The 26,754-nt window shown below is 41.5% G+C and overlaps 1 protein-coding gene across 1 annotated transcript in view; it reads left to right on the top strand.

Annotated features, from left to right (window-relative positions):
• The window catches only part of sema3d (sema domain, immunoglobulin domain (Ig), short basic domain, secreted, (semaphorin) 3D), a 36,658-nt gene extending 14,588 nt beyond the window's left edge, over positions 1–22,070 (top strand). The window contains exons 4-18 of the mRNA XM_086208864.1: positions 1,457–1,519; positions 1,615–1,734; positions 1,830–1,923; positions 2,230–2,358; positions 5,662–5,798; positions 7,665–7,779; positions 7,873–7,942; positions 8,033–8,177; positions 8,767–8,989; positions 9,116–9,204; positions 9,476–9,517; positions 10,957–11,114; positions 12,957–13,021; positions 13,106–13,245; positions 19,994–22,070. Coding sequence (XP_086064990.1) covers positions 1,457–1,519; positions 1,615–1,734; positions 1,830–1,923; positions 2,230–2,358; positions 5,662–5,798; positions 7,665–7,779; positions 7,873–7,942; positions 8,033–8,177; positions 8,767–8,989; positions 9,116–9,204; positions 9,476–9,517; positions 10,957–11,114; positions 12,957–13,021; positions 13,106–13,245; positions 19,994–20,416 — 2,013 coding nt within the window. The 3' untranslated portion in view covers positions 20,417–22,070. The remainder of the gene's footprint in view (positions 1–1,456; positions 1,520–1,614; positions 1,735–1,829; positions 1,924–2,229; positions 2,359–5,661; positions 5,799–7,664; positions 7,780–7,872; positions 7,943–8,032; positions 8,178–8,766; positions 8,990–9,115; positions 9,205–9,475; positions 9,518–10,956; positions 11,115–12,956; positions 13,022–13,105; positions 13,246–19,993) is intronic.
• Positions 22,071–26,754: the final 4,684 nt, after the last annotated feature.

Here is a 26,754-nt window from a genome sequence, read left to right as displayed (position 1 = left end):
GGAGGAAACTCAAGTCGTGGTCCTGGGATGTGTTAGGCACCTTAATACATCTGCTATTTATTTTGAACAGCTCATTATTAAAGTACTTTAACATCTTTGCATGAAATGTGTACCATGACATGCTGTATTCTTTTTCCATCATGTTGCTACACTGGAATGCACTCAGCCTTGTATTGTTGTTGAGAATGGCTCACCTTTCTGTCAACAGCACTCCGAAACTATCTGTCTGGTAAGGGTTATCACTGGCTCGCAGGGTGCGCACACACACGCATCATCACATACATACAATATTTACCCATTAACGTAACACACACACACACACACACACACACAAAATGAACAAACACACATGCATCTTAAGAGGCGCCATATGTTAAAGTTTGTGGATGTGAGTGTGTGTTTATGCAGCTGAGGTTGATCCGCAAGTGGGACGACAGTGTGTTTATTTGATCTTTATCTGGTTGTTTTAACTCTTAGGGCTGCTCTCTAAGTGTTGCCTCTCTGGTCACTGATACTGATGCTGAGAAGATATGCAACAAAAGTCCAATGCTCCGATTCCTTTGGGACATTTTCTTGACACCAGAGTGAATATGATCCATTGCCACGAACTTTTTTTGTTGTTGTTGTTTTTCAGCAAGTGAAGAGACCCCACCTGGAAAGAGGCCAAAGGACACTAAAATACAGCTGCTAAAAAACATTCCAGGTGTTTCCACCTTGTTAGGAGTGCGAGATCAACTTCTTTTTTGACAGGCCTGTAAATATCCTCGTATGGTTAACAACTAGGCCACTGATAATTTAATAATCTGAAACCAATTTAATGTCCTTCACAGACCTCAAATGCATCACGTTCATCACGTTTGGGTTTTTTTTCTTTGTGAATTCCTGAGCGGCATGTAATGAATTGGAATCCTGAGAGGTTTGAATATTTTCAGAGATGTGTTTGCATGACTATTCAAGCTCTGTTGAACCATGAAAAAGTCTGGCGATAGCTCTCCTTGGTAGGATTTAGGGGGAGGTAACACGCTAAGCACGTAAGCCTGTTATAACACATGTGTGAACATGGTGGGGTACATGGAAGGGAGACTGCATGTTGTGTGTCAGTTGGTCTTGGATCTGGAGGCGTTTGTCAAGTTGATTAATATTCCTGCTATCGTTGTGAAGATTGTAGAAAGGTAGTCAGTGCTGATTTGTAATTTATATCGTACTTGCCAAGAAAACACAAGAATTAAAAAAATGATTCAGAACTATTAAAAAATGGATTTAAATCAAATAGTTGGCTCAAACTCCACCAAATCTAATGTTCCCTGATGCCCGGCCGCCTTTTTGCTTCGCAAGCACTGCTGAACGCACTGCAATTAGGGTCAAGAGCAGAAACTTCACGCGGTTGCCTCCAAAAGAATCTTAAAAAAAAAAAAAGTGTTCTAAATTAAATGTTAAATGTCACTTTGATCATCAGATTCACTGGCCTGCTCCCCGGGATCGAGTGGACACGTGCAAACTGGCGGGAAAAAATGCAAACGTTAGTGACAAAAACATCATATTGATTCTTCTATCTTTTAGGATATACCAGACTCTTCATTACACTTCATCCGATTCTGTTTTACTCTGTCCCAGTTGGAGTGTGCTAACTTTGTCAGAGTCCTCCACAACTACAATCTAACACACGTCTACGCCTGCGGGACGGGGGCTTTCCACCCCAGCTGTGCTTTTATAGAACTCACCGGCCACAGACAGGTAAAGTTCACATAACTGAGCAACTTTCAACAAGAATACTTTAGCTACAAGTTTAAAAAAAAAAGGAAAACTCCCCCTTTTTTTTTGTTTCTCAGGATGGTGTGTTCCAACTGCTGTCCAGTACAGTGGAGTCTGGCAGATTGAAATGTCCTTTTGATCCTTCGCAGCCATTCACCTCCGTCCTCACAGGTAGGACGAGTCATAACTCACTAGCCTAGCAGTCTTCCGTGTGCCTTATCTCCCATGCACCAGAATGTTACTGCTTCACGGCGCTCTTCTCCCTGAAATAAATTAGGTTCCTTTTCAAAGTTTCCACTAAGCTCTGTAGTTGAATTTGTATCCATGTATTTTCCCTGCTGACAGTTCCATCTCTCCCAACTTACATTGGTCAAGGAGCAGACATTTTATCAGGAAGAAAACAAAACAACACGTCATCTGCGAATGTGGAAGTAGTGCTGTTTTTATTTTGCCCTGTATCTGTACATTTTATTTCAGACCAGTATCTCTATGTGGGAACCGCTTCAGACTTCTTGGGTAAAGACACGACATTCACACGCTCCCTTGGCCCCCCTCCTGACCAGCACTACATACGCACGGATATCTCTGAAGACTACTGGATCAATGGTACACACATGCTTGCACAGATCCACATTAACAAGCTGAGTGCATTCAAAACGTGTTATTGCTTTTTTTTTTTCTTCTTTTTTTTGCTGCAAACTTCCAACCTCCTCACTGACACAAAGAGCTTCTCTGTGCCCTCAGGGTGGTTATTGGCATTCCAGTGTAGAGGAAACAGCCCGTGTATTCATTTGGCTGGAACTTTTATATGAATGCCATAGCTGAGCTGGGACCACACCTACTGGGGAATTTACAGTGTGCCACAAAGTTCATGATGTTAGTCACACAACCAGGCACACGCAAATATGCTCACGGGCAGCCATCACGGACGATGGAGTCCCTCACTGCTCTCTGGTCTCGCGGTGCATCACTGCTTGTCACCAGGATCTAAATCCTAACACACGGTCTCTACATTTCACAACAGCGGAGATGTTTGGAGTAATTATATCTCTCTTTTTCTCTCCGTGTGTGTTGAAGGAACACATCATTTCTTGCAGTGTTTTTCTCTCCCTGTGAGCCAGTGGAACATCGCTGCAGGAGTAACAATGACCTTCTGTTGAGCGTATTCGTCAGTCATACATTAAACTATTCCAGTCGGGGGAATCACTCTAGGGTGGTTGGCTCAGCTTCGAGAGTTGAGCTAATGTTGATGTAATGTCACTGCAACACTCAAGCCTTTGGAATAGTTCCCCTCTGAATCAGGACACGGATGGCAACTACTTTTCCCGACTACGGTTTCCCACATTACGTTCTAGCGGTACATTTCTATTAACGCTATCCATCTGAATGACGAATTACTTACGGCATTTAATTTAGGAATTCACCGCATATCCGTCCAGAAAGCTTTAGGTATAAATGATAGTAATTAAAGCAGCTATAAAGAGCTGTAAATCCACTAGCTCAAGTGTTTCAGAGCCTTTTTTCTCCGCAGTAAATCTATAGATATTTTGGACTAACCTCAGCTACCTTTAAAGGAGAGAGTTGCCCTGCAAATTATACACACGCACACGCCTCTGTCTGTATCTTCTCCATTCACTCTGTAGAACTGCATGTTCAGTGGCTGACATATAAACGTGAATGAGCTGTGCAAGTGCACTTTGAGGTTTGTTACTCAGAAGGATGCTGTGCTGAGTGAGAGGAAGATATTCTGTCACGTGTGACTTCCTCCCCAAGTGACCATTTTCAAGCAAATAAAGCTGAAATCAAAGCACAGCCGCCATCTTTTTAAACTATGTGTGTTTTTGTCAGACCGTGTGGCATCTGTCCCGTCGTATGACGACAAAACATAATAAATATATGGAATTGAGAATAGTTTTCTTAGGAACTCAGTTGTGTCAAAGAATATGTGTGCACAGAGTCGGGGAGAGAAGCAACCAAAGGCAGGCAGACTGCAAAGATCATGTGATGGCATGAAAAATATGCAAATTATTCGTGCTCGGTGACATATACATTTTATTTGAATCGGGACTTTATGATTCTATGCAAGCAAAAACAACTGCCGAACAAGTTTCTCTCCCTCCGTCTAGTTTGTTGGGAGGACTTCTCTGGCTCTCCTCCTCCTTGTTTGTCTGCTCCACCTTGACAGGGAGCAGGATTTGTGAGGATCCTAATTTGTGTCATAGTCCTCCCAGAACATTGTGTAATTGGCAAATTTCCACAGCTGGAGACATTTCTATTGTTGCATGGCACATACTGTCATTTGACTAAAGCCTATTAGTGCATGCCATCATTTAGTGACATTTAATGACTTTTAGATCAGTTCTTAGCTGCATTCCACTGACAGTAGTTGGCAACACTCTGATGTCTGTTCAGCATCAACGGGCCAAGACAGCTAACACTGCAAGCGTGTGTGTGTGTGTGTGTGTGCGTGTGAGTGTGTGATGTATTGGCCTCAAGAATAAAAACAGCTGCAAAAATAGTGAACATAAAGTTATGAGTGCTAATATTGTAATGTTAATGTTAATACAATGAGTGTCCTGCCTTGAGTCAGATTGACCGATTCATAGGTGTTCCTAATCACTTCTACCAAGATAAAATCAAAACCCAAACGCAGTTTGATATTTTACACACCTTTATATTTATACATGTATCTGTTCATGTTCTCAATTCAGTGCAGACAAATTCCACAATATCCATGAACGGTGAAATGACAAAAACCTCAGAATCTATCTTTTTTTCCCCTCAATTTTGTTCTGAATATAAAAAATGCATATAATTCAGGTGAAGCTGAAGTGACTCCTTTACCATTTTCTTCATTTACAATGTGTCCCTGAAGTCAGTTTGGTCTACAGTTAGAATAAGACTCATTTCAGGGAGTGACAACTTTTCATTTAACTATCAAAAACTGAGGAACTCCAGTGATCCTGCATGTCCCATTCCTGAAGTTAGTTTATATTCTGTGTTATTTTACAGTACAAAGCATCCATTCTGGTCGCATTAAGAAAAAAAAATCCAGATCAAACTACATTTTTTCCTCAAAAAGCTGTGAAGTCAAGATGTTACCAGATAAACAATCCAACAGCTGGATGTTTACGAAGCAACAGTTTGGTAACAAGCGCCCCAGGGCACTGAAATAATGGGATTTTTCTTTACTGTCACACGTCTTGTTAGCTTCTTTACCTTTTAGTTTAAAGCACGTCTTTATTGATGACTCATGATTATGTCAGAGCTTTTTGATACAGGTGTTATTTTTGTAAAATTGAAGATTTGCATATTTTTACATTAAGAGGTTTTGGGAAACCAAACCATAAAGAAAGACATAAAAGAGGGTGAGTACAAGACACATGACTGCAGAAGACGATAATACAGAAAGTCATTGTTGTGTAAGGAGCTTTTTGTTTTTCTAAGTACAGTTTTGAATGCAGAATATGATCTAAGTATTTTCATTGCTGCTTTAACTAAAAGGAGCTCTTTGACTGTACTCTGAGACGTTAGCTGGTTAGATTTTTGAGCCTGGGTGTTCCAATTACAGGATTATCTCTCTCCAACACTGCCGCCTCACTGTCAGACAGGCTGAAAATCATAGAGAGGTAAACAAAACTGCTTTTAAAGTAACTTAAATATTCTGTCTAACACTAAATTTGTCCATGTAGCAAACTACATGACAGGTTTTAGATTCATGTTTGGTCCGAGCTTAAGCTTATTGAGTAGAAACAACATAAATCAGACGTCTGTGTTGTAAAAGAGTGAGATTGTAAACATTTCGCGTTCTAAGTGTAACACTAATGCCACCCCAAGGCCGTGTCACACGGCTAAGCTATTACCTGACATATTTTAACACTCTCCTTTCCTCTCCCTGCGTGTCTTTAGAGGCCAGGTTTATATCTGCTCACCCCATCGCCGACACCTACAATCCAGATGATGATAAGATCTACTTTTTCTTCCGCGAGGTGTCATGGGAAGGCAACGACAAGAGCATCCTGTCCCGCGTGGCTCGTGTGTGCAAGGTGAGATATTACACAAGAGTGGCGTGAAAAGTGGGGGGTACAGGGGTGAGGGTGCAGGGGATCTCAACACAGACTTCTATACATGACCATTCATGATCTAGCAGGTGATGAAAGAGGAAGATGGTGGACCCCGGGGAGAGAGACAGTAGGAGCTCTGACAGTAGAGTATGAAGGAGCCGTAACTCCTGCTGCTATCTGATCAGATAAGGAGCACAGCTCCTACACAAGTGTGTTATGTCCCATACAAAGAGGCCTTCAGGATACTTTTGTAGTCCACTGAAAGAGTCAGAGAGTTGCTGCTGTCAGAGGCAGTAAATCATGATTTGAATCCCTTCGTGCTGTCCTGACAAAACATTCAAAGTGCTGCTGCTGCCAGGATTGTTGTTTCGGTGAATGTAGTTGGGAGAAGCTCCCACTATATTGTTAGTCAACATATTTTGAAGAATCAATTTGAAGTGTTATATTAGAAAAGGTGATGTAAACAGCAGATTAGAAAAAAAACTAAGCACAATGACAAAGGTTTATCCAAAAAAAAAAAAAGACTATAGAAACTTTTTTCAAATAAGCTCTGATGTAGCTGATGGCCTCCCAGGTTTTACCAAATTTTGTCTTTGATTATGCAATATGGCTGATAAAAGGTGGCATCAAAGACCACATTGAACTTCCCGACTGCGTATAAATCCTCTCCATTTTTCCTCAGTAGATGTTCATTAAAGCCTTGTGCAACTATGCCTAAACTGTCAACTTTGACAGCAAGAGGCATTGCATAGTTTCAGACATTTGCTTCAAACCAGCGACTGAAAGGCTCTAAAATTCTAAACTCTCTTTTTGAAACGTTTCCAAAGTTTTTTCCTTTTCCCGGCGGTGATGCAAGTTGTTGGTTAACAAAGCGGAAGCTGGCGCATGGTATTGTCAGAATACATCCGTTTGGCAGCCGAGTGGCAAACAGTGAGAACCTCCAAACACACAATAGGAACCAGCTGGTTGAGAGCAGAGGCCAGACAGATTGATGAGAGGGGATCAGTTATAGTTAAGTGGGACGAGCGCCTACGGCAGTTTGCTCGTAGCATTCGGAGGTCTGTTACTACATTCTTAGAGAAGCGCTTCCAGTGTATTTATGACTTGAGAGCAAGCTGCAAGACCGACTTGAAGGAGATTCTTCTGGATTACAATCCTCTCTCGTTTTCCTTTTCTCTCTCTCTCGCTCTCTCTCTCTCTTGTGTTCTTTGTGTTTCTGTCCATCGTTCACTCTGTTTTGTGTGTGTGTGTTTCTGTATTTTAAAGGGAATGAGTGCACTTCTCTTCTTTGAAGATTATCACCATTGTTAAACATCCTCATTAAGTGCTTACATTTTTTTGGTCTCTTGAACACAAGAGTGCGTATTCAGCCGTAAGGACCGCTCCTATGGAGTACCACATAGTTCGGGAAGCGGCCGGGTTTAATGGGGACGTCTTGTGTGTATTACATACCTGAAGGCTTGAACCACAGCTTGATCAAAGGTCGGTACTTGAACCAGCAATTCATATGCTAAAGATAAAACTTATTAATCAGCAGCTATATTTGGTTTTTATACTGTCTCTGTACAAGCTGCATTTCTATTTTTCCCCTCTTTCTTTGCGTTCCCTCTCTTTTCAATTACTCATGTCTGCCATTCAATTAACATGAAGTTCTTCAAATAATCAGATTCCATACAAACGGCATGTTGTTCACCTGTATATTTATCTAATTAGAGCAGGAGTCAGGAGCCAGGCTGTTCACTCTGTTAGATAGATTACGGTTGGATTTTAATGTGAGTTATTAACTGCAGTTGTCCAAGTTGAACAGCTGTGGGTGGTTTCGCTAGACTGTTTGAACTTGTGTTCCAGAATGACGTGGGTGGGCTGAGGAGTTTGACCAATAAATGGACCACGTTCCTCAAAGCAAGACTTGTGTGTTCTATTCCTGGACCGGACGGAGTGGACACACACTTTGATGAGCTTCGTAAGTGTCTCCAATCAAAAGTGAAAGAAGAGCTCTTCGATGATGAATAGAAAAAAAAAGGCAGTCTTTCTGTGTGTTTCTTCTTTGTTGTAGAGGACATCTTCATTCTTCCCACCAGAGATGACAAAAACCCTGTAGTGTATGCGGTCTTCACCACCTCCAGGTATTCTCACTCTTCATCCCACCAACATCAACACCACCTGTGACCCCCACCCCTTACACCACCTTTATCCCGGTGTTTTGTCTCCCTTAGCTCTATCTTCCGTGGCTCAGCTGTGTGTGTGTACAGCATGGCAGATATTAGGGCTGTGTTTAATGGACCTTACGCCCACAAGGAAGGCCCTGACCACCGATGGGTTGAGTACGAGGGGAGGATACCTTACCCCCGTCCTGGAACGGTGCGTAGGACACCATGCACAGATTGGCAGCGCGTCAAACAGAAAACTCTTATTTAGTCACTCTGAGCTGAAGATTATTTTCTTTTCAGAGAAGTGCATGAAAAATTTCAATTTACTTTCTAATTGCAGAATAATAAACTTTGCCTCATAGGAAAGAGCACATGGGTGGAGGGTGAAATGTTCAAAATGCTGTAGGGTATGCATAGTCACATCTGGATCTGCAACCCCATGACGTATGACATAACCTTGGCTTTGGTCAGCTTACTTTACATGTTGATCAGATTCATTTTGTTTAATCAGGGGCCTGGTGATGTATGGAGGAGTTACTATAAGCTTCAGGTGTACAGATGAGTCACTTTTTTTAGACTGAAGATATATCCAGAGAAGTGGGGGATGGCACAAATAATAAACATATGTTCCAGATGTGCTTTGAATCCTGCTATTCATCATATGGCCACTTGAGGGAGACATGTTTCTCTAGAATGTTATGAGGAGCAAGCGGTCCATTTGTTTGAGGGACAGAAGTGACTTATCACAATCATGCAGTGGAATTTTACATAAAATCAGCATATGTTCTCTCACACTCTAGTGTCCCAGCAAAACATATGATCCAAGGATCAAGACCACCAAAGACTTCCCAGATGAGGTTGTCAGTTTCATCCGTTTCCACCCTCTGATGCACCGCTCCGTCTACCCTCTGACTGGCAGACCCGTGTTCACACGTGTCCGGGTGGACTACACCCTGACTAAGATTGTGGTGGACAGAGTTTTAGCAGAAGATGGACAATATGAAGTCATTTTCCTTGGAACAGGTGAGTCTGAACACCTGCTTTCTCTCAGCTGGCCTCTAGAGGGCACTACATCAACACAAGTCGTCAGGCAGTCCTGGTGGTCTGAGCAGATTCACGCCATGAACTAAAACAATTTTCTGGCTGTAGATGTTGGAACAATTCTGAAGGTGGTGAGCATCACCCAAGACAACTGGTCAACAGAGGAAGTTGTTCTTGAGGAGCTGCAAGTCTTCCAGGTTTGACGTGCAACACAACTACACACTGCAAATATTACAGGGATACTTTCTTTGGTAGATGATGACAAGTTTTCTACATTTGCCCAGATTTGGATTGTAAATGAATCAAAAATAATTAAATATTCATCAACCATCTGGTATAAAAACCCTGCATTGCTCTTTTCTTTTACACGAGTTATCAACAGAATCGCTTCGCTTTGCTAAGAAAATGTTCCAGAAGCGTGTGAGTGTTTGTTGAGTTGGTAAAATGTATTTGTTTTGCTTTTTTCAGGTTCCCACTCCCGTTCTCAGTCTGGAGATATCCTCTAAACAGGTATGACCTCATCAATCTCTTTAATTTAAAACCCTTTACTGTTTCCTTCTGCTTTCTGCCTTCATTCATGCCATCTTCATTGAAAACATGATTGGTGTTCGTAGCAATAGGGTATCAATGCACAACAGCCAGTAAGGTGCTTTTCAGTGTTTAATTACACCCACTCAGGTTGAAGTATTATTGATTTTTTTGTTTTGTTGGGTACCACAAAAGAATGAAAACGAAGCCCCTCCTCAAGCATGCACGTTTCCCTGCTTACTCACACCTTCTGCAAAACAGGAAATGCCCTCTCAGGACATTTTTTTTTTTTTGCCCCCATTTCATTCTGGTATTCTATTTTCCTTTCTCTCTTTAGCCCTCTCAGTTTCTTCCTGGCCCTCTCTCCCTCTTCTGCCTCATTATCTAGGGGTCAGGGGTGTCAGTACACATTTCAATCCTAATCTCCAGCAGCATTTGACTTGTGTGTGCGCGCATGTGTGTGTCTGTATGTGCATACTTTCCTGTGTTTTCATAGGGTGAAAGTTCTGTGCAGGAATCTCTTTAACTTTAGACAAGTCAGAACACAACCTCAGAAATACATTTTTTTTTAAATTCCTCACGCAGAGAAATTCTCAGCGTGTGTGGGTTGTTTTTTTGTTTTTTCCCAGGTGGTCATGTTGAGAATTTAAATGAGCTGAATGGTTAAAATACTTTGACATCCAGCCATACCGTGTTGTACGGAGCTAATTTCATGCCACAATATAATGAGCACATAACTCAGTTTACAAATGCCTTATAACTCTCAGACGAACACAGCGGGTTTACAGTGCAAAACACAATTTACAAGCAAACGCATTTAGTTTTTCCCTTGTAAGTTTTATTAAGGAATTTACATGACAAAGACCATCAGAAACAACTACAAAAACAAAGCTATCGCACAATGATGGCTTTTTTTTCCCACAGGTTCAAAAAGTATCCATTCTAATACGCGTTAAGTAACACATTTCTGAAAAGTCCAAAGATAAATAAATACTGCACATAACTGTTGCCCTTATAGAAACTAACATTATTAAAGCTAACATTCAACATTTTTCTTTAATATTTATATGTTATCACATTCTTATTGTACTTTTAAATCGTGCTTGTTTTTGTCAGAAGCTGATACGTGGTAATGTTTGTGTAGAATCGTTGAATTTATTATTTTGTTAATGGCAGTTTGCAAACCGTCTTTTTTGTTTGTTGTTCATGTTTTGGCATCAAATCCCTTTACACACAATCTTAGTTTAATTTATTTTTTAACATCAAAGTAGTGTAAAATACCTGCAGTTTTATGTAAATAAGTGAGCTTCTGTTGTTGTCATTTGATATTTTTTACACTTCAAATGAATTTCCGTACGATGGTTCATTTTGAAATCTTCACATTTACCTCCCCTAAAGTTGAAGTTTGTGTGTCACCATAGCAACAGCTGTATGCGGGGTCACGTGAGGGGCTCGCCCAGGTGTCACTCAGTCGATGTCATCTATACGGTCAAGCTTGCGCCGAATGCTGCCTGGCACGAGACCCCTACTGTGCCTGGGATGGACATACGTGTTCACGGTACATCCCTGCATCCAAGAGGTATTTACGTGACACGTGCTCTGATATATGATATTTAGCACACACTGTCTTACTGGATTAGATGAGACAAAACGCACCATGAACGCATGTAGATGAACGGAAATGAATCTTTAAACAGCTTTGAACTTGTTTAAAAGTCGCCCTACTTCTCCACGGTGGGAAATCTGTGTTCCTGAGGCCGGTTCTTTATTGTGGACTTGTCAGAGAGAGTTCAGGACTAAATATGTTTCCTATTTTAGTTCTCCTCACTGCTTCAGCATTTTTGCATGGATATTAGTCCATCTGAGTGCTGAGTCATTAGAGACGCTATTCCTCAGCTGATTAATGCGATTGTCATTCCACTTCTCTGGAGTGTAGTTCTTGAGGTTTAGACTCTGTGTGTGTGTGTGTGTGTGTGTTTTCCTTCCTGTTGTGCACTTGCGTGCACAAAACTAGGCTCTATAGAGTTTGTACCCTACAGTTAGGGGTCACGGTGACATATTTTTTGTATGCCAGTGGGGATGCTGTTATGGCTTGTGGAAAAATGGAGCCTCAGCTTTTGGTCTGGAGGGCTCCTTGAAAGTGTAGGCTACAGATGTCCCACCACACGGGGCTGACGGGAGGTGGATTTGAAGAAACCCTAGAAAGTCACATGACACACCACTTATTTTTTGAACGTTTACTATCACTTTTGTGACGGGAAAAAAAGGAGATAAAATAACAATTATCCGCCTGCCCAGCCGATGAGGTGGGCCTTTTTTTTTTTTTTTTTTTAATTTTTTAGAAATATATCCACACATACGGCTTTCTGCACTCGTATGTAGAGCTTGACCTGAAAATGTCCTGAAAAGAGACAAAATGCCTTAAGAATGTTTGTTATGCATTTCAGTTTACACCCAGCGAAACAGTATAGGGTTACCAGTAATAAGATGTCATCCTAAATCACATTCATACCGGGTTTGGACAAACTGTTGCTGGAGGTCACTGTCATGCAACACTCACATGTTTGGCATTTTAGGATACACATCACTTGGTGAGAGGGCTTTGCAATTTAGGGCATGAGTGTGAAAGTCAAAACAGAAGCAGAGATGTAAAGAAAATTCAATGAAATATGAGTTCGTATAAGCAGGCGTAAGAACATTAGCCTAGATGAGAGTGTGATGTTCTCTCTGATCATCTGTGGTCATTTTTTACTACATTTATCTGATTCAACATTAATCATGATCCAAATCATTAAATCCTTATTAACGAATGTTTCTGATGAAAATAGTTTCCTGAGAAATTGATGAAAAGAAAGAAATTGCGCTCCACCAAATGAAACGATTAATCCACATCTGCAGGATCACGTGTGGTTGATCTCACAATGTTGTTAAAGACCATGAGAAAATCAATAAATCTGGATCAATACTGAGATCTGCCTTCATGCTTTATGCACCAGGTCCCCAGTCATTTTAAAGCTAATTGGTCCTTTAGTTTTTGTGTCATGTTGCTAAAAGACACTGAAAAAACTAACAGAACCAAAGTCATCCTTCACGCAGGTTAATATCACTGATTTGTGTATTTTGATGTGGGCTGTTTTTATCAACAGATTCTGTAATTTTTCCTTTTTGTTCTTTTGTCTCCCCATTTTCACTTAAAAAAAAAAAAAGACACTTAAAGGGATTTAACTTATGTAAAATGCCAAAAATTCTATCAATGCCGGCTTGTTAATCCATAAGAATCTTTGGGACATCAGAAAAAGACAATGACTTAAAGTGACTGGCGTTTGGTCCTGAGGTTTTTGGTGTCAGATTGTAAAGGTTTTATATTATCTCAGTACTTTGTGTCACCATCATGGGTTAAACGTGTGCGTTGGTTCTGTAGGAGAGCCAGGAGGCAGGACATCAAGCACGGAGACCCTGCTAGTCAGTGCTGGGATGCAGATGACAGTATGTGGACATAATTCTTCACTTATGTAGTCAAAAGCTGCATTGTACAGTTTTTCAAAGATAAATGTTTTGTTTTTTCTTCAGGTCTTGCTGGGGGATGGGTGGAGGAGAAGGTTCTCTTTGGGGTACAGAGCAACTCCACCTTCCTGGAGTGTATCCCCAAATCTCAGCAGGCTCAGATCAAGTGGTTCATCCAGAGAGCCGGTTCTGAACGCAGGGAGGAGGTCAGAGAGTTCACTGATCTAAACGCGCGCACGCACACACACACACACACACACACACACACACACACACACACACACACACTCCAGCTCACCTCTTCTCTTTCTTCTTCTAATTAACTCCTTAAGTCTGAAGGTGAACATGTTTTTACTGCTGAGGTCAAGTTTTTTCACTTTTTTTTTGTTGGTTTTTTTAAGTTTGAGGGAAATTACAGGTCCAGGACAGACGTTAAAGTCTTACCTGAGTTCTTCAAAGCACTCAGACGCATCAAATACTTAGTTTGTCTTCAACATGACTGGTCTGAGGTATGGAGTACTGACACCATCAGTCACTATTGGTGCCATCAATCTCATTGCTGCACCTCTTGGGAAGATAATAACAGAGTCTGGACTCTGATGACACAAATCACAGCTCTCATGATGGGATGAATATCAAAGAGTCCCATTGGTCGTGTAGTTATAGGTAATGAGGGAGCCATGAGGATCCCACTAGTTCCTCACACTTTTGATGTTTATGAGTGTCCTGAGCTTTCAGAAATGTTCTGTAGCTCCTCCGTCTTGGAGGTAGCTAAGGGATGACTTAAACCAGACTCAGGCCCGGCCTGGGGATGGGAGAGTAATGACAGATGACCCCCCCGCCCCACCCTTAAAAAAAAAAAAAATACACAGGGAAGCCAAGTACATTTGAGTATTGGAATGCAACCCCTCTTCCATCACTGGAGGCTATTCAACGGAAATTTCCTGGACAGACATTTTGAGATAAACAAATAGATACACTGACGCTAAAAATTCTCATACAAATCTAAGTTTAAAAGTGATGGAAGCAGAGAGGCTCAAATTTGGCAAAACTGTTTAACACGGTATTACTACATTTACTTCATATTTGTACGACCAGTGCCGGTATGTACAGGACGTCTGAAGGCCAACTTGCTGATTTAGGAGAAACTCACGACCACAAAGAATCATCTGCTGCAGGCAGTGGTGTAAAACAGGTATCGCCTTAATCTCAAACCTTTTGATGTTATTTCAGGTCCAAATGTTCCTTTAATGACGTTCTTGCGTCTAATTTATCAGTTGTGCAAGAAGGAAGAGTTACTCTTATGTTCAGTCTTTCATCACACGTCTTATCAGCTGTGCTTAGAATCCACATCAGGATTTTAAAAAGCTGCTTGTTCTTGTGTATTAGCGTTTTTTTTTTTCTTTAACAAGATACAGTCATAGAAAAGGCTGCTGATATTTAGCATTATTTAATCAATGTTTACCTTAAAATGTTATCGGAACATGGCGACAAGGTGCATCTTTCGACAGTGTTGAGTTGACCATGCACCAGCTGTAGGAAATGTGGTTGAAATTTGAAAATTTGAATGTAGGAATGTTGGATTGCCTAGTACTAACGTGACGTCGTCCACGGCAACAGGGTCAACCCCGCCCCTTTCTTTGTGTATTTATTGCAATTAAGATTCAGTCCTAGCAGCTCTGTGAAGAACTTTTAACGGGAAAGACATTGATTGGAAGGTTTAGTTCTGTTTAGGAGAACTCTTACAGGTAAAATCAAAGGTTTCGTCAGAATGGCCTCAGATGGCGTTTGACAGGACGGTGGGTGAAAGCACGCAGTGATGATGACACTCCAACAGCAGAGATTTGCTGAATAAGCATCTCTCACCTCCCCTATCCCAACACACTAACCTTCCCCCAGCCATTACCAGTCAACCCACTCCCACACGTCCCACTGCACGTATTTACTTCCACAAGTGGTCCCATGTCCCTGCTTTCAGGGGTCAATGTAAACATACAGACAGGTGCAAGGGCCACTAAAAAAACCCATGTGTTCCTTTATGGGCTCACGCAGCAGAAAGCCTTGTGTTTTGCTTTGTGTGTGTGTGTGTGTGTGTGTGTGTGTACACATACGCTCCTTTATTATCCCCTACAGCGGAAATCACAACAGAGTGATCCCTACGGACAGCCATGTGTTTTGGGGTAATGAACACAATGGGGTGTTTTCTGTGTTTGTGTGTGTAAGCATGCAATGATATGTGACCTATTGTACCCCAGACAAAGTGATAAAGAGCTGCATGTAGGAGTCCACCCCCCCCCCCCCCCCATAACACACATACACACCCACCTCAAGACATTTAATCGGAATATAACTTTTTGACACTCGCAAAGTGGTTCAGCCTGTCCTGAATCATCCATCCATTTTCTACCACTTATCCTGTTAAGGATTGCCAGGGGGGCTGGAGCCTATCCCTGCAGAACTTCAGGTGAGAGGTGGGGTTCACCCTGGATGGGTCACCAGTCCATCGCAGGGCCAACACATTCAGACAACCATTCACACTCACAGCCATGCCTACGGTCAATTTAGAGTATCAATCAGCCTCGTCCCCTCTAGTCCCAGAGAGAACCCACGCAGGCAAAGGGAAAACATGCAAACTCCACACAGAAAGATCCCGTGCTCCAGACAGGAGGAACCTGGGAACCCTCTTGCTGTGAGGCGACAGTGCTAACCACTGCACCACCGTGCTGCTCATGAATCATCAAATCTGCCCAAAATATAGCACAAGAGGAAGAGAAAGATGCTGTTAGTGGAAGTTGTTATAACTGGATGTAATGTCACCTGTAGTGCTGCTGTCCCCAGGAGCCTCAGGCATGTTATGGTCCAGCGTGACATCCCACGCCGTACCTAGTAACTGAGTGAGAACCAGTTTTACACTTCGGACTTTCAACGTTGCAGTAGAACATCTTCAAACACGTCCAACGGTTCTTTATCTGGTTGAATGTTTGGTGAATTGCAGCTTCACTGATTTCTTTCACACTCTTGCTTGAACAACTGAGCCTCACAAGCGTTGAGGCGTTCAAACATTCATCCTATTTTATCTTCTCGTCACTACAGACAACTCCTCTTCTACATCTGATTCTCCTGAAAACTCAGTTGCGTCACCTTGTGTTAAATCCACATGTGGCGAGCATTGGTGAAAACAGTATATTTAGTCGAACTACAGAAATGACCAGATTAAGTGTTTACATGGTTATTTTTCTCCTGTTGGTCAGATTATTTAAATGCGACACCACCGTGCTCAAACCAAATGAAAATTCCCGAGGTGTTTGGCGTTTTTAATTCAGATCTGGCAGTTGGTCTGTCAGCGCAAAAGTAGTGAGCATCACAAAGCTTGAGCTCAACACGGGAAATGTAAAAAGCAATGTAAAACGCAGACAACTTTTTCCGTCGTTTGCATGACGGAAAAAGTTGTCTGCGTTTTACATTGCTTGATTTTTTTCAGCTTCTTGTTCGTGTGAGTTGCTTAAAGGACAATCAAATAGCCATAAGGTTTAATGATTTCCGTATTCCTGCAGTCAGAGACGACTTCACTGTCACTGCCGCTTTTGTTCTTTCCCTTTGTTCTCCTCCTCTCTCTTTACCAGCCACCAACGATACTGATGACATCATTGGGGTTCTTTTCTTCAAAGAGGACAAAAGCTCTCGCAGACTCAATATGAGTCTTGAAAAAGTACTTAGTGATCCTCACGCGAACTAAGACAATTCTTCATTAATGTGTGATCTGACAGCTCCACGTATCCGAGTTCACATCTGGCGTTCCAGTGCATCTCCACATGGATCCTACTTATCCTGCTCTATATGCAAATAAACTCCTACAATGTTTTTATTTGGGAGGGGGAAAAAAATCATATTTTAACCAGCAGGAGGCAGCAATGATTTTATTCATTTGGCTGAAAAATAAAATAAGAAGAAGAAGTCAACACAAACACTGACTGGGCCAAATTCCAGATCAATCAAAGTTTCTCCAAACTTGCATAAAATAGTAGATTTCCATTATCAGAAAAAAGCAGAGCCATATGTAAAACTGTACTCTCAGTTTATAGACCGCTCTCAGATTCATGATCCCTGGTTTGTAACGCTACAGCAGGTCGGAACGCTCCATTTTCTCCATCTTATCAGGTCAGAGACAGTCTTGTTTACATAAATCCACGGGGTTTGAGGGACAAGCATGTGAAGACTTTTTGTAGTATGAATAATATGTAACAATTTGCACCCCAATAGCATTATATATTTCCAATTAAAAAGTGGACATAAATCGACTAGGGGGTCTGGATAGAAAGTGTGCCTCACACAACCCTGGATGTTAGCATTGCCGTGGGTGCAGATTTGGCCAAAAAATAAGCTCTGCAGTGAACAAACCCCACGAAACGTGTGTTTTTTTCAGAAAGAAATGACTTAAACCACGTTATGCACATATTCTGTGTTCAGCGTGATGACATTTAACATCTGCAATGATGTCTGTAGTCTGGTTCTGCCACTTTAGTTTTTTTTTTTTTTTTTTAAGTCTTCAGACTTATTACAGGCATTTAACCAAATGGAAAAAAGAAATCAAGGTTTAACAATGCCAACTTATTTCCAGGTTTTACTCATTCCTCCGCTGCAGCTGGGCATGTGTTGTTGTAGCAGGTCATGTCTGAAAGTCTCTGGCTCATTTCAGCCTCTCACTCTCTATACCCCCCCCCCCCCCCCCACACACACACACACACACACGCATGTCATCCCCCTCTCCTCTCCTCTCCTGTCCCTCGCCCTTCTCATCACTTCAACATTAATCTCTCCTCACTTCCCCCCTTCAATTCATGATCGTTACTCCGTATGTTTTGTTTTCTCATACTCGTCTTTTCTTCACGATTTGCCACAGTTGCTTCCATTTTGGGTTTCTCTCCTCACATTTTTTGGCTCTTACTTTGATAGAGACATCCTCAACCAACACATTCCTTCCTCTTATCTCCTCGTAAAGCTCACCTATTAAAGATGTGCACTTGTGAGATTTTGGTTTTTCAAAGTGCATCTGTTTGCGCCAAGGTGTGCATTCAACTCCTGGAGCCAAGAATACCAGCGCATTCAAAAATTAGTCATGAGATTAGCCCGGATGACGTTGAACGCCATGCATGTGTTTATGAACTGAAAGCACAGACTTACTAAAGGCATGGGAAATACAAGTTCACACTCGCAGTTGTGGATTGTGTCATTCAGCCATTAAAAGCTGTCTGTCAGCAGTTTAGTCCAGATGCATGCACACTTAGCTGCATCGCATCTGCATTTATTGGCTTAATCACTTATCAGTCATACCCAGATACACACGTCCACACTGCCACACACAAGCACGCACGCCATCTGGGTGAGTTGATATATCTGGCACTGTAGTTTAATTACAGATGGCCTGAAAAAAACAAAACAAGAAAAGTCTTAAGTCATTATAGATTTTCAGTGTGTTTTGCTGTATCCATCAGGTATGCCAGGAAACATGGTACAGACAGTGATAGAAGACAGACCAGTGAGTCCAATGTGAGCGAAGGTCATGGTTCAAAGAGGCTATGGAGTTTGTGGGTCTGCAACTGACTGGACGACACATCATCAGTGTCAGACCAGGAAACATACACACTTGAACACACAGGAACAGAAACTCACATCCAAAAAAAGGATACAGAAAAATAACTGCACAGACAAATATGGGATGCCTGATGTCTACACCTGGGCCTCTAGCTTTCATATCGGTTACATTTCCTGTGGGGTCCGAACAAGTGTGAGGTGGGGGGTGGGGGTGGGGGGTTGGGGAGGGTGGGGTATGCTTTTGAAGCATCTGCATGAGCGTAGACACTCATGGTCTTTCCCTGTTGTCTGAACACAGCTGTGTTGTTTTATGTCCTGACAGCAGCCATACCACCTGGTGAATCATGGTGGATGCAAAATAGAAGGAGGAGGCCATAAAAATGTGCACGCTACTTAGACTTACAGCTTAAAAGGGACCTATTATTGCTCTTTTATTGCTCTATAATGTGTATTAAGCAGCTTGTTGCAAAAGCAGAGGGAAAAAAATGTTGGAAATGGAGTGTTCGGAGCAGTCTGATGCTGGATCACTTGCAAATACGTAATATTTGAGGCTTGTCCACATTTTCACATGCAGCAATTCAACTCTGCATGCCAGTGTAACGAACTCCTGCAGACTTTTTACTCTGTAACTTCTCATTAAGAAATCATCTGCAATAAGAAGTTCATACAGTTTAGATTCCTCGAAACAGTTGTATTTCTGTCTTCCATTACTACACATGTATTTGTTTTACCGCGCTCACGAAAGAATAAAACTTATTAGTATATTAGTCCTGTGACTGATCAGAAGATAATATTGTGACTAACTTGACTAAAATTTGTTTCGTCAATTCTTGGAGATGATCTCTAAAATGTAATCCTTACGAAAAAAAACTAGAGCATAATTTGAGAAAATAAGTTTCATAAACGTTGTAGGGGAACATCAGAAAAGCAGGGAAAGCACTACAGATTCAACACATAAACTCTGCCTCCAACGGTCACTGGTTACACGCATCGTGCATCTAAAGATCTGTCCACACCACTTTATGACCCCTGACCCCTGACAACACTGGGGGTGACACCACACCCATTTCAGTGTGCTTCCTGTTTCAGGGGTCATTACCATGTTTAACACACCTTGGATAAACATCAGGTGTGAAAATGTTTGTGTGTTCAGTGGGTGGGAGGAATCAGGCTGCAGTCATGCTGATTGATTGTTGAAGTGTAGACAGACACCGTTTGTTGGAGTCGTTTTGTGAAGTTTGACAGTTCGAAGACAATATCTTGTGTTCCATGGTATGCCAGTTAGCCAGTCATCAACTTTTTGTGATGAAGTTAGTTCATGTGCCAAAAAAAACCCCACATTCTGTTGTCTTCCCCTCACAGGTCGGGCTGGATGATCGTGTGGTAAACACTGATCGAGGTCTTTTAATTCGCACCCTCCACGCCTCCGATGCTGGTGTGTATTACTGCGTTGCTCAAGAACACACTCGTTTCACCCGCACTCTCTTGCGTCTCACACTGCAACTTCTCACACACGGACAACTGGACGGAAAGCCCAGACCCAGCGAGGGCCCCATGACGGAGCGACACCATGTTGGGGAATCCCGTCAACGTTATAAAGACTACCTGAGACTGATGAGCTCACCCATCAACTCGCTGGAGGAGTACTGTGACTCCCTCTGGCTGGAGAAGAGACCGTCGCGGGCGCGAGGACGAGGATTAGGAGGTGGCAAATGGAAACACATCCAAGAAATGAAGAAGAGCAGGAACAGGAGGCACCACAGAGAAAAGAGAGGGGGGGAGTGACTTCACGTTGCTGGTTTAATCGCAGAAGTGATACTGCGGTATGGAGGAGGAGACGAGAATCAATGACGGATCAGTCTATGAGCGAGGAAAATCTACAGAGAATATGTCAGGCCAAGTTACATATACAGGTCAAAACCACTGTATATAAAACAGTCATTTAAAATGGTGTTTGTTTATGAATTTGTGTCATCTTTTATGTCGACCATGTGACAGGATCTCAGCTGTTTTAGAAGGTAAACATCATTTTCTTCTTGTTCGGAAGTTTTCATGCAGAAGAGAAACATCTTGGATGCCAGCAATGCAACGAATGTCATTTTCCTCTCATTCATCCGTATGAAACTAAACAAAACATCAAATATTGAATTACTTTCAACGATGTTACAATGCAACAGGATCACAACATGACTTGTAATCCCAAAAAAGATTTCACTTGTGGAGCTTAAAGGATATTAAAATTCATGATGTTGGGGAAAACGCTTCATTTCGGTACACTTATACAAGCCAATGTGATCCAATACACCATTTCTGCCCTAAGTTCTGCATTTGCAATGATAATAATGCACATTATTGATTTCATTACGTTTATCACTGATCTTGCGGTTTGCAGTGGTGTTGAACTGAGATTTTTCTAGTATTTTGGCCGTATTTACATAAATAAGATGGTCAGAGTATTAATAAACACCTTTCAGTGGACTGTTAACGCAGCACCAGCCGCGATAACCTGAGTTATAAACATAAGGTAGAATTACAAACTCCGCATAAAGTTGGAGTCATGACAGAAGCTGTTGTACTGGATTGTCCTCCATTGCACAGTGAATGTGTATGTATTTATAAATCATAACAATTTGCAATGCATTCATGTTGAATGACTGTAAATATATATATACATGTACAGCTGACACAGCATGTTCAGTGTAGTTTAATTACAGTAGCGTGTACTGTATAACTATAAGGATAATCAAGTAGCCTGTTGTGTTTTGGGCTGATAGTATTTTTGTACAAATGTTCCACTCGTATGTAATGTAAAAGTTCAGTTATCTTCATTGGAAAATTATTTAAATAAATTTGCTTCGAGCCTCTGAGACCTGAATCACGTGCACACAAAGGCAGAACAGTGAGAAATCAATCTATTAAATGATGAAATGTGCAGTTACATGCAGTTTTGAGTCCACAGCAGGTTGAGAATGTGAGCCGAGTCAGTCCTGATATAGCAACACAAGTCCCTGTGCGCTGTTTGTCAGGATGATTCAAGACCAGCTGGTCTCTTGTTTACTCAAAATGTGTGTGTGTGTGTGTGTGTGTGTGTGTGTGTGTGTGTGTGTTTGTTTATGAGAGAAAGCGAGGGGAAAAAGTAGCTCCAGGAGGAAACATGAAAGCATGTGATCTAACCTACCAAGAGTTACATATTTCCTACAATAAACCGATAAAGCTGCAAAAGCATAAACATCTGCGACGTGAGCATGAAAACAATCATTATGCAACGCCAAGCTGAGTGAGTGGGATTATGTAATCATGTAGATAATAATCATACACAATGCTTAGATATAGGAGGACATTTTTTTTTGAGAGGTCTAATCAGAGTCATGGGAGTCCTCTTTCTTTTAACTGATTTAGTGGTCTTCAGTGTGGTTTCAGAGCGAGGATAAACATACAGAACTTTTATAGAACGTTCATGCATTCCAGAGCTGCAACACAGAGAAAAAGCTGAGTCATATTTATCATGCAGTGAAAATATAATCCAGATGATCAGAACAGTAGATCATGAGAGTAGAACATCAGAAGGTGTTTTAAATGATATTGGGTTGGATTTTTTTCATCTATAAACTATATGACCAGCAGCAGGTCAGGAAATTCCACGTTTTATGTTCCTCCACAGTGATTTCTCCATGAGTCTTGTAACAAAGACAATAAATATTTGAAGCACTTCCTCTATGTCCATAGTTTATTCATCAGTCAGCTGCAAAGAACAAACTACATATTCCTCTAAAAAAGACAGAGAAGATGCAAGAAAGACGAGTGCGTTAAGCAGGTGTCACTCATCCCTCTGTCCCTCAGCGACTCTCCCCTTCGGTCCAAATCTGGATTTAAATGAGGAGGAAAGAGCCAACGGCATTATGGGATTTTGAGAGGTGGAGAAAATGAACGAGGTTATGAGAAGGGTTTGACTGGGGAAAAAACACTGATATGTTCCAAGATGCTACTCATCAAATCAACATGGAAATATGGAAGTAATTGTTAAACAGAAGTAGTTCACTTTTTAAAAGAGCTGTCAGATATTTTCTTGAGCTGATCACATGATCGTCCATAGTAAATCACAATTAATCACACATTTTTGTCTGTTCCAAATTTATCTTTATGATAATTTTTTTTTTGTGTGTCATTGACTCATTAACATGGAACACTCTTGCCTCATGCAAGTGCGTGTATTAAATGAATGATAATAATAGCCAATAACCAAAGGCAAAACAATAATATTTATGGCAGTTTATCTCACGCACTGAGACGTCTTCACACATGCCACGGTAAGAGGAGGAAAGAGGCAATCAAAGAGGACACACAGGCACAAGGGAGGAGTTTGCCTTGAAAGAATTCCACCTGGAATGTTTTCTGGTACATTGCTAGCAGGAAAACTCAAGGAATACATGTGTAAAAAAAAACATAGCAACAAAGTGCTCTAACAAATCAATATTTCAAAGTACAGTAGGTGACTGGCAAACAAACAACAACTTGGGTTTAAGTCTCGAGTTCTAGCAACAGTTTTTGACTTGGATTTTGTTGTACTTTTCAGATTAAAAAAAAAGTATTTTCCTTTTTCTGTTTCTGTTTCTTGAGCTTCAGGCAAGAAAACTATTGTGGTCAAGTGAGATTAACATGTTTTGGTTGAAATAATTACCATTTACAATGTGTTCAACATATTACAAAAGGCTCGCCGGTTGTTGTTGTTTTTTTTGTTTCATTCAAAAAGAGTTTCCAGAAGAAAGAGTTCAAAGCAAACTTTTGCGCAGGGAAATTAAGGGGAACGATAGTAGCTAAAGGAGCGCTTGTTTTGTTTGGGGGAGTAGGAGTCTCACAAAGAGAGAAAGATGTAGGGGAGAGAGAGCAGGACGAGTGACGGTTTGCAAATGCCAAAAAAAAAAAGAAAAAAGAAAAATGCATTTTATATTGAGATTTATCCAGAAGTCGGGTGTTTACCCCTCTTCTGTCTTCATACCAGTCAAATCATGTGAGTACTGCTCATCCATATGATGGCGTGACCGCAAGGCGGCTGTGATTTCTGAAGTCCACTATTTCATGTTCCGACTGAACAACGTCACGGCGCTCAGTGACTTTAACAGATTAAAGAAAGTTAATTGACTCTACCTTATATTTTGCACGACGCCAGAGTCCCGTTCCACATTAAAAAAATCTGTTGTCAGATGTTATGTTACCCAGTGTGCATCAGGCTTGACCTTCACATGTGGCTGGAGATGAACCAATGAGTAATGATAACTTGCCGCGATAGACTGGCAGACGGAAGCAGCAGGGATCAAGGAAACAGAAAAAAAAATATGGAAGGAAGTACTTAATGTGATGTGATTGGTCTAATGAGCAAGTCATTCTCCTCAAGACCCCCGTAGAGGCTTCACACAGAAGTGGATCTGAACAGCTGACTCCTCCATTGCGAGGTTTTCCTGTGTGCGGCTACTTATTAAGACCACATCAACTTCAGGTACTGCGAGGTGCGGTGCTGCATCGCTACACGTTAATACACCCGGCCAATTAGCAAAAAGTGGCTTCCTTTTTCAGGCAGATCACAGTGGAGTTTGTGTGTGACTGAGCAACACACTCACAGCAACACAGCTCAGTGTCTTTGAGGGTTTGAAGGGAACGTCAAAATATTCCACAGAAACGAAGTTCGGGAATGTGAGAGTCGCCGACTGGCACACGCAAATGACCAGATTGCAATAACACACAAATATGTTGCTTTCAATGCCAACTGCCTCCGTTTTTCTTCAAACCGCATATTTGTCTCAGTTTATGCAACTCTGCAAATGTGTTTCACAATAAAAACTGTCCCAGGGCAAAACCTCCGCAACACCAGGGCAGAATCAAGATCTCAAACGCCGTGACAGGAGAGACAGAGGGAGGAGGCGAAGGAGAGAGCGGAATTGAGACGTCCACAGAGGTGTTTCTGGTTGTATATTACAGGGTATTTACAGCTGTGCAGATGTCTGTGTTTGTCAGGCGTTGACAGTGAACGTCTTGGCCCGGGTGGAGACAGTCATGTGTTGTATGGGATCTGTCGCTCCTCAGCGGTATAGATGACCGCCTGAGGGTCCTGGAAGGCGAGAGGTATGTGCGTATGGGCTACAAACAGTTGTTCCTCTGAGTAATGACTACCTGTTCTCCTTCAGCCTGATTTACTGACGTTCCCCCATGTACTTGATCCCTGCTCATTCCAGGATTTGTGGCATGACAGGCAGGATGCAAAGGATATCCTAAACAGGCTTTGATAGATTTGTTGCATAAAAGAGCCCCTTAGTGGCCTGCAACCGAATTAGGATGCGAGTTCAGAGCTGCTGATTAGATACCTGCCGTCATTGTTTCCAGTTGGAACGGTTTTCGCCAGAGTTCTGATCAGGCCCATGTTGTTCTTATTAGAGGTCAAGGGTCATGGAAAGAAGAAAGCCTGCCGGGCTTATTCATCTTGTTGGTATTGACAAGAGTTTAGGGAACACAACTGCAGATCAAACGTAGCTGTATGATTGATACAGAATTCCATACCGTCACTTTTAAGAGTCTCTAATCAATACAGTACACAGTCAGACGCATCAGCTGCAACTGGTTAGGTTCATTCTGGATGATCTGGCGCTGTCAGTTGTTAAGGAAGGAGCTTTAAAAGTCAAAAGCTTCAGAACTCCAGTTCACAACCCAGCAGGTGACATCACACCGGCTACGTTCAGTTCTTTAAAACATCTCTCGTTCACAGCTTTGATCTCGCTACATGGACAAGAGCAGATCAGATTGCACACTGACAGCTGCTCCCCACTGCCACGGTAATCTGCTCGGAGTAGAACGATCATCTTCACAACGTTATTCAACCAGAATAATGACAATTGATGACTTTATTTTGAGAGCACTTTGAAAAAAATGGCTTTGAATTCGGGTTTTTTTTTTGTTTCTAAAGAAAGCATTGAAAATTGTCAGTTATAATAAACAAAACCAACCAGGAACTAATCCTCACAGCTGAGGGTCCCTGTCCCCTTTGGAAATGGGGGGGGGGGGTCCAGCTAGAAGCCCCCCAACACAAGAGTATGTAGAGAATGTAGTCCATCTATCACATCGACTGGTGATGAAAATGCACAAAATATCTTCATCTCATTATCTTCTTCATATCATCTGCAGGACTGGTTTGTGGCTGCTGGTCCAGTCTGGACACATCAAACAAGATAAGAGTGGAAAATATTGACCTTGCAACTAAATGTATATACAGCATATTGTGTGTGTGTGTGTGTGTGTTTGTGTGTGTGTATGTGTATATATCTATATATATATATATGTGTGTGTATATATCTATATATATATATATGTGTGTGTATATATCTATATATATGTGTGTGTATATATCTATGTATATCTATGTATATCTGTGTATATATATCTATATATCTATGTATATATCTCTATCTATCTCTCTCTCTATCTATCTATCTCTATCTCTATCTCTATCTCTATCTATCTATCTATCGCTTCGCATGTCATGTGATATGCTACTCAATACACTTACAAAAAAATATAGGGACCATGAGGGGAACTTGTACAATCATTTAATATGCAGGATTTTCCATTATAGCCGATAACTGCTATAAACTGTCCTTTAGAAAGCACCAGCAATGCAGGCCAAAACACACGGAGGTTTTGAGCATGTGTTGTTTCTCAGAAAATAGTTGGAGATTAGCTTGAATCCTCTCAGGCTGTCAGTGCATACAGACGCCGCATTCCTGGCGTTTTCACTGGATACACAAAAACACATTAAATGCTTTGTTGGTTTAACTTTGACCAACCAAGGTTTACGCTAAAGGTGTGAATATATGACTGAGTCAGAACAGCTGAACGGTTTGTTTCATTTACTCTTCTCCAAATAATCGGAAGGATTTTGTTCGGTTTAAGGTGGAATTAAAATAATGTTCATTAAATGAGACCGCCTCCTAATGTATGGAGGACATTTTCCTTGAAACGGGTGATGTGTTTGTTCTCCAGTATCAATTTCTCATAGTTTTTACAGTCAGTCAGAAAGAAGAGATGTTTATATTGATCGAATATATATTGATCGAATATTTATTCTGGTGCAGCTAAAA

The sequence above is a fragment of the Aulostomus chinensis genome, chromosome 7 (genome assembly GCF_037954235.1).
Source record: "Aulostomus chinensis isolate RoL2024-O1b breed Wild chromosome 7, RoL_Achi_v1.0, whole genome shotgun sequence".
NCBI classification, from domain to species: domain Eukaryota; kingdom Metazoa; phylum Chordata; class Actinopteri; order Syngnathiformes; family Aulostomidae; genus Aulostomus; species Aulostomus chinensis.
This window is presented reverse-complemented; position numbering and strand designations above follow the sequence as displayed.